Genomic DNA, 8,313 nt, shown 5'->3' on the forward strand with positions numbered 1-8,313 from the left:
ATACTCAGGGAGAGAGAATACGGTACACTGGTATATCGCCTATTCTTACTTGCAAGTATTACACAGATCTGTAAAATAATATAGCCCAAAAGATAGCCATCAGTTAATATATAATTTAAGAAAATGTTTCCCAAGTATAGGTTGTTTGGGAAATAATCAGCTTAGGACATGTACCGTGTTTACAAACTTCCTTTTAAAAATTCTACAGAATTCCAATTATGAAATTCATAAGCAGGTAAAAATGAGAGTAAGATGGGGAAACTACATGTTCCTGCGAGCACTTTCTTATGCAAAATTCTATGAATGCATCAAACAAGTTGCTGAGAAAGAATTCAAGGAAATAATTACTTCACTGAAAGAAAAATTAACATGAAATAACATGCCTCCAATATGAGGTAAGCTTGTGTTAGGTTACTTGTGGGCACAATATGGAGCTATGGATTTTAAACTAGTGTACCATCACTATGTTCATTACCATCAGTGGAAAAGACAGTGGAAATGTGAGGTGGGGGTCAGAGGAAGGGGTCAGAAGCATGTCTCAGACAGGAACCCTTGTAGTTGAAAGGTAACAGCATTTTTATGAAGAGACCATTCATTGTTAGAACTCTCATTATCCCCACAACCTAGAAGCTACGACAGAGCAAGATCTCAAAGCTTTCTTCTGAAAATAAAAATGATTACATCTTTCACATAAATTGTTTTGATACGGAGAAAACTTAATCTGCATTGGAAGAAAGAGAAGGAGATTTAAAAGATTTTAATGTATCTTAATACTCCCTTCCATTAATTGTTGTTTCTGTAAAATGAGGAAATGAACTTTACAGTAAAAGGTGACATTTATCATGCCATGGCTTTTACTAATGTTGATGTTGATGCTACAGTTAATATACATGGTCAGTTTTTGTTTTTTTTTTTTTTTGGAGACAGGGTCTCACTCTGTCTGTCGCCCAGGCTGCAGTGCAGTGGCATTATTTCAGCTCACTGCAACCTCTACCTCCCAGGCTCAAGCAATCCTCCCACCTAAGCTTCCCAAGTAGCTGGGACTACAAGCACATGCCACCATGCCCAGCTAATTTTTTGTATTTTTAGTAGAGATGAGATTTTGCCCCTTTATACCCTCAGGGCCTTTGTTATAGAAATAGTGTCTCACATACCTGAATAAAGTTACCACATTCTCATTAGTTGCTACTACATCCTCCTCTGGAAGCATACTCAAAATTGCCGCTTTCAAGAACACATAAGTTGCCTTGAGAAAAAGAAGGAGCTTATTACAGAACATCCCTAGGTACATAACATTTCTACCTTTCAAATCAGAAATGACCTACAAGCCTTCCAGATATAATATTAACAGGCATTAATCAGAGGAAATGAAATCTTATAATCCCTGTTCAAAATGACAACAACTCTTTTCAATTATCAATAATTTAGACCATTTTTCTATTACACAACTACAGCATTCATAGGTGAGAAAGTGGACAGAATGAACAAGAAAAAATTATCTCATTGCCCCCCCAACTTCTCATAAGTGGATCAGAATTAATTTTCATTATCCCGAAAAGCCTGGGCATCAGGGCACTGGGAAGTCTACAAAAATTATCAAGATGATTAAGGTTTCATAACTTCATAAGTCCAGCTCATTTTCAGAGATAAAACCTCACGTTTCAAATAACTTTGTTATTGTTTGGGACAGGATCTCACTCTGTCACCAGGCTGGAGTGCAGTGGTGTGATCATAGCTCACTGTAGCCTCAAACTCTTCGACTCAAGCTATCCTCCTGCCTCAGCCTCCCACGTAGAAGGGACTCTAGACATGTACCACCATGCCTGGCTAAGGTTTTTATTTTTTGCAGAGATAAAAATCACACTATGTTGCCCTGGCTAGTATCAAACTCCTGGCCTCAAGCCATCTTCCTGCCTTAGCCTCCCAAAGGGCTGGGATTATAGGTATGGGCCATTGTATTTGGCCCTGAAAAGAACTGTGGATGGCTTTTAAAGCATGTAATGCTGAGGACAGTACCTATAAACAGTGGGTACTTAAGGCACATTTCCTCCTTTTGTGAATCTCTAAGTTGAGAAAACACTGTGGTACCATACTACCGAGCAAACAGTCCCAAATGAAAATCTTCCTGGCCACATATTAGCAAACAGATGACATTAATGAAAGTATTGCACTTTACCTTGGACCATTTACTCTCTTTGCAAAGCAGATCTGAATAGTAATATGCCTGCATCCAGTTTTGTTGGAAAACATTAATCCACATTAGCTCCCAGTAGCAGAGATGGTGAAACTGTTTCCATTCTTCTTGAACTGAAACACATTTTCGAAATACTTCTTGTGCCTGTAAATCAATTGCATGAAGTTGATCATCCAGATATTAGATAAGGAGATAATAACCTAATGGGAAAATACATAAAACACTTAGTACAAAAAGGACAAAATTATCACTCATTCAACCTCTCAATATGATGTTATGTTCTTTTCCTTACAGGCAATGATACAGTTAAGTTCTGCCTCTTTCTTTAATTTTGTGAGGGGCCTTGACACTTTGTAATGTGGGAGTGGGGAGGTTCCAATCACAGAAAAATACATGTTTGATCCCATTTGTGTGGAAAAAATGGTTTGTGAATGTATATCCATAAATGGCTCCTTACTTTTCTACTTCTGACCCCGACACTTCCTTTTTTGAGGGAATTGGTGAATAATTTCCTTTGATAAGGAGCCCACATGTAGTAGACTTGCATGTCATGCAGGGGCTAGATTCCAAAGTCAGTGTATAACGCAGAAATTGGTAACAGTCACAGTTTCTTGAAAATCCCTGAGCTTATTATTTGGTATATACTACCCTAAAGTGCTTAATGTACTCTGTGTATAAATGTAGACTACATTCAGTAATCCACTGCATAGATTTTATACAATAGAATGTATACACAAGTTTAAAAGTTTTGGCTTTTTACTTATATTGTTTTTTCCTTTATTTTTGTCTAGTCCATATAGCTAAGTTTACTTTTGTTGAATGAGTAGGTCACAGCTCCACCATACAGACAACTCCCCCAAATAACTCCCACCTAATGAATTACCTCTTCAAGATTCCCTTTCAGCAGCTCTATTCGGGCATGATAAAACAACACGAGTGAGCCCTGCAGAGCAAGGAAGAAAACACACTGCTCAACAGTCCACACTGGCTGATTAGTTATGGTTGAAACATACACTTTGAAATACTAAGCGTACATTTGGAAACTGCTGGAGGAAGGGTGCCAGGAGACGCTCAGCTTCGGCAACATTCACTTCTCCTGTACCTAGAAATTTAACAGGAAAAACCTCAGTCTTCATAAGGCATGGGGATATTTATAACTAACTCTCCAAACTTCATTAACATACAGTAAAGACCTACTCGTGGAAAAGATGAAAACTATTATTTCATCATTTTTATAACTGGGGAATAAAATAAAGACCAGTCTCACCTATTCCTCTGGAAGCATACTCAAAATTGCCGCTTTCAAGAACACATAAGTTGCCTTGAGAAAAAGAAGGAGCTTATTACAGAACATCCCTAGGTACATAACATTTCTACCTTTCAAATCAGAAATGACCTACAAGCCTTCCAGATATAATATTAACAGGCATTAATCAGAGGAAATGAAATCTTATAATCCCTGTTCAAAATGACAACAACTCTTTTCAATTATCAATAATTTAGACCATTTTTCTATTACACAACTACAGCATTCATAGGTGAGAAAGTGGACAGAATGAACAAGAAAAAATTATCTCATTGCCCCCCAACTTCTCATAAGTGGATCAGAATTAATTTTCATTATCCCGAAAAGCCTGGGCATCAGGGCACTGGGAAGTCTACAAAAATTATCAAGATGATTAAGGTTTCATAACTTCATAAGTCCAGCTCATTTTCAGAGATAAAACCTCACGTTTCAAATAACTTTGTTATTGTTTGGGACAGGATCTCACTCTGTCACCAGGCTGGAGTGCAGTGGTGTGATCATAGCTCACTGTAGCCTCAAACTCTTCGACTCAAGCTATCCTCCTGCCTCAGCCTCCCACGTAGAAGGGACTCTAGACATGTACCACCATGCCTGGCTAAGGTTTTTATTTTTTGCAGAGATAAAAATCACACTATGTTGCCCTGGCTAGTATCAAACTCCTGGCCTCAAGCCATCTTCCTGCCTTAGCCTCCCAAAGGGCTGGGATTATAGGTATGGGCCATTGTATTTGGCCCTGAAAAGAACTGTGGATGGCTTTTAAAGCATGTAATGCTGAGGACAGTACCTATAAACAGTGGGTACTTAAGGCACATTTCCTCCTTTTGTGAATCTCTAAGTTGAGAAAACACTGTGGTACCATACTACCGAGCAAACAGTCCCAAATGAAAATCTTCCTGGCCACATATTAGCAAACAGATGACATTAATGAAAGTATTGCACTTTACCTTGGACCATTTACTCTCTTTGCAAAGCAGATCTGAATAGTAATATGCCTGCATCCAGTTTTGTTGGAAAACATTAATCCACATTAGCTCCCAGTAGCAGAGATGGTGAAACTGTTTCCATTCTTCTTGAACTGAAACACATTTTCGAAATACTTCTTGTGCCTGTAAATCAATTGCATGAAGTTGATCATCCAGATATTAGATAAGGAGATAATAACCTAATGGGAAAATACATAAAACACTTAGTACAAAAAGGACAAAATTATCACTCATTCAACCTCTCAATATGATGTTATGTTCTTTTCCTTACAGGCAATGATACAGTTAAGTTCTGCCTCTTTCTTTAATTTTGTGAGGGGCCTTGACACTTTGTAATGTGGGAGTGGGGAGGTTCCAATCACAGAAAAATACATGTTTGATCCCATTTGTGTGGAAAAAATGGTTTGTGAATGTATATCCATAAATGGCTCCTTACTTTTCTACTTCTGACCCCGACACTTCCTTTTTTGAGGGAATTGGTGAATAATTTCCTTTGATAAGGAGCCCACATGTAGTAGACTTGCATGTCATGCAGGGGCTAGATTCCAAAGTCAGTGTATAACGCAGAAATTGGTAACAGTCACAGTTTCTTGAAAATCCCTGAGCTTATTATTTGGTATATACTACCCTAAAGTGCTTAATGTACTCTGTGTATAAATGTAGACTACATTCAGTAATCCACTGCATAGATTTTATACAATAGAATGTATACACAAGTTTAAAAGTTTTGGCTTTTTACTTATATTGTTTTTTCCTTTATTTTTGTCTAGTCCATATAGCTAAGTTTACTTTTGTTGAATGAGTAGGTCACAGCTCCACCATACAGACAACTCCCCCAAATAACTCCCACCTAATGAATTACCTCTTCAAGATTCCCTTTCAGCAGCTCTATTCGGGCATGATAAAACAACACGAGTGAGCCCTGCAGAGCAAGGAAGAAAACACACTGCTCAACAGTCCACACTGGCTGATTAGTTATGGTTGAAACATACACTTTGAAATACTAAGCGTACATTTGGAAACTGCTGGAGGAAGGGTGCCAGGAGACGCTCAGCTTCGGCAACATTCACTTCTCCTGTACCTAGAAATTTAACAGGAAAAACCTCAGTCTTCATAAGGCATGGGGATATTTATAACTAACTCTCCAAACTTCATTAACATACAGTAAAGACCTACTCGTGGAAAAGATGAAAACTATTATTTCATCATTTTTATAACTGGGGAATAAAATAAAGACCAGTCTCACCTATAACTTTAGTTGAAGAAACTCTAGGACACACTAATTCTTAAGAATGCAGGTGGCTGTCTCAGATTCCTAATTGGAATTTCTGGTTTTAATAGCAATATTAACTTATTTAGCCCAAAATTTCATTTTCTGCAAAGAAATCTAGTATAGAATAAAATAGACCACCTTAATATAGAAATTTTAGCTGAGAACAGATGAAAATTATTTAATGAAAGAAACTACCCTACTCCCTCTGCTAAATGTCACTATGACAAAGGACACTATTTTCTACCTTTATTCAAAAAAAAAAAAAAAATAAGTAAGCAGATATGAACTACTAGCTTTTGTTGATCTTTCTAAATTTTTACTTACTCAGATTAAAAATAATCAACTTTTTGTTTTGTTTTTTAATTTGGAGACAGGATCTCACTCTGTTGCCCAGGCTGGATCCAGTGCAGTGACGTGATCATAGCTCACTGCAGCCTCAAACTCCTGGGTTCGACCGATCCTCCCACCTCAGCCTCCCAAGTAGCTGGGATTACAGGTGTAACCCACCATGTCTGGCCAAGATAATCAATGTTCAATGAAACAATCTAATCCAGATCTTACCAAGTATTAGGGAGATGTAAGTATGAAAAGCTAAGATGGTTAAGCAGCACAGTGCAGACCTCATGCTTTTTCCTGAGGCACCTTCACGTAACTGCAGGAGGCCCAACTCCTATGGGAAATAAATGCATTTTAGAAAGAGAACACGGCTAGAAAATCATATTCAGAAACTTTTTTAACATTTTTATATATCGAGGGGTTACAAGTACAGATTTCACATATTATGCTGTGGTGAAGTCTGGGCTTTTCGTGTACCCATCACCCCACGAATGAACATCATACCCAACAGGTAATTTTTCAACCCTCTCTTCCCCCACCCCTCCCACCTTTGGTGGCCTCCAATGTCTATTATTCCACTTTGTATGTCCATATGTACCATTGTCTAGCTCCCATTTATAAGTGAAAACGTGGTATTTGACTTTCTATTTAGAAACTCTTTAATTTTGAGACAGAGTCTCATTCTGTCACCCAGGTTGGAGTACAGTGGCACAATCATGGCTCACTGCATCCCCCACCTCTCCAGACTCAGGTGATCCTCCCACCACAGCCTCCCGAGTAGCTGTGACTACAGGTGTGTACCACCACGGCCAGTTAATTTTTGTATTTTTTGTAGAGACAGGATTTTAACATGTTACCCAGGCTGCTCTCGAACTCGTGGGCTCAAGCGATCCACCCACCTCAGCCTCCCAAAGTGCTGGGATTACAGGCGTGAGCAACCATGCCTGGCCTATTCAGAAACTTGAAAATGCTAGTTCATATATCCTTATCCTCCATGAAGGTGGAGTTTCTTTTTAAAGGAACTAGAATGGTGGTAATGCCTAACTAGAAATGAACCTTATTAAACTTGCATAAGACACTCTCATAAATCCTTTTATATCATGTGATTCTAAAGAGAGAAAAGGGCTGTGTTCATTTCATGGAGATACTCTATTTCTCTGATAGAAATATTCACTAAAAATATTGAGGATTTAAGTGCAAGGCACTATGGCGGGTATGAACAAACATGGTCTATGTCTTCAAAGATCTTTCTATTAAATAGAGAAGACAGTATGTGAACACAATGACCTTATTAGAATATGGACAGAGATTGTAAGAAGGATAAATAAACAATTCTGAAAGTCAGGAATGCTTGAGCCTCACTGAGGGAGTATGAGGGACAGCTTTGTGAGATAGGTGGCATTTATCTCAACCCTAGTGGATGGAGGAGCTCTTGAGAGACAATTACTTGGGAGGAAGCCAGTTGGGGAGGATATCCAAAACAGAGAAAAGCAAAAGCATGGAAACAAAAGCACAGGACTTTCTGGGGAACAACCGATTGCCCAGTTTAACAGGAGTACTGGGAATATGAGGAATCTGGGTAGTATGGCTGGAAACACTGGCTAGAATCAGACCATGGGGTCCCTGAAGCCATTAATAGTTTGAACTTTATTGGAGAGGCAATTCAGAGCCTCTGAAGGAATCAGGTAGAAGGTGAACAGTTAAGGAGAAGGGCGACCATGAAACACAGAGTCAGAATGGACAACATTATGAAGGAATCACCATAAATACACCATAGCTCATGAAGAACATGGACAGTAGAAAAAACAGGAAAAAAAGCGATAGCTGCTTTCACAGCGATACTTGCTTTCACACATTTCCCAAAACCTGCTCTTTTAATCGACACTTTTTGCCATGAGGCAACTCTTATAATAGCATATTGAGTGTCATGGTTAATAAATGTGATATATTCACTACCAAACCATAAACACGCAGACATTTAATAAATAAAACTCATGAAAAACATATTTCGTCATTTAGTTTTATAAAGAAACTTGTGGAAACACATGGAAATCCAAAATACTGCATCGTATTTGATCCATGAAAATCATAAAATATCAGACAGGGAAATCCAGCTAATTTCTTCATCTTAAGGAGGGCAACTCTGGGGCTGCTTAACTATTAAGAAAGCATAGGAAAGCATGTGAGAGTAATAAGATCTAGCAAGAAGCAATATTAGCAA

General features: G+C 38.3%; 1 protein-coding gene across 1 annotated transcript in view; it reads right to left on the reverse strand.

The window, feature by feature from the left end:
* The window catches only part of TTC39B (tetratricopeptide repeat domain 39B), a 163,475-nt gene that overhangs the window by 15,818 nt on the left and 139,344 nt on the right, over nucleotides 1–8,313 (reverse strand). Inside the window, exons 11-15 of the mRNA XM_011990864.1 lie at nucleotides 6,318–6,426; nucleotides 5,497–5,564; nucleotides 5,346–5,405; nucleotides 4,445–4,606; nucleotides 1,117–1,246 (exon numbers count right to left, since the gene is read on the reverse strand). Of these exons, the coding sequence (XP_011846254.1) occupies nucleotides 1,117–1,246; nucleotides 4,445–4,606; nucleotides 5,346–5,405; nucleotides 5,497–5,564; nucleotides 6,318–6,426 (529 nt within the window). The remainder of the gene's footprint in view (nucleotides 1–1,116; nucleotides 1,247–4,444; nucleotides 4,607–5,345; nucleotides 5,406–5,496; nucleotides 5,565–6,317; nucleotides 6,427–8,313) is intronic.

This window comes from Mandrillus leucophaeus, unplaced genomic scaffold (genome assembly GCF_000951045.1).
Source record: "Mandrillus leucophaeus isolate KB7577 unplaced genomic scaffold, Mleu.le_1.0 Scaffold384, whole genome shotgun sequence".
NCBI classification, from domain to species: domain Eukaryota; kingdom Metazoa; phylum Chordata; class Mammalia; order Primates; family Cercopithecidae; genus Mandrillus; species Mandrillus leucophaeus.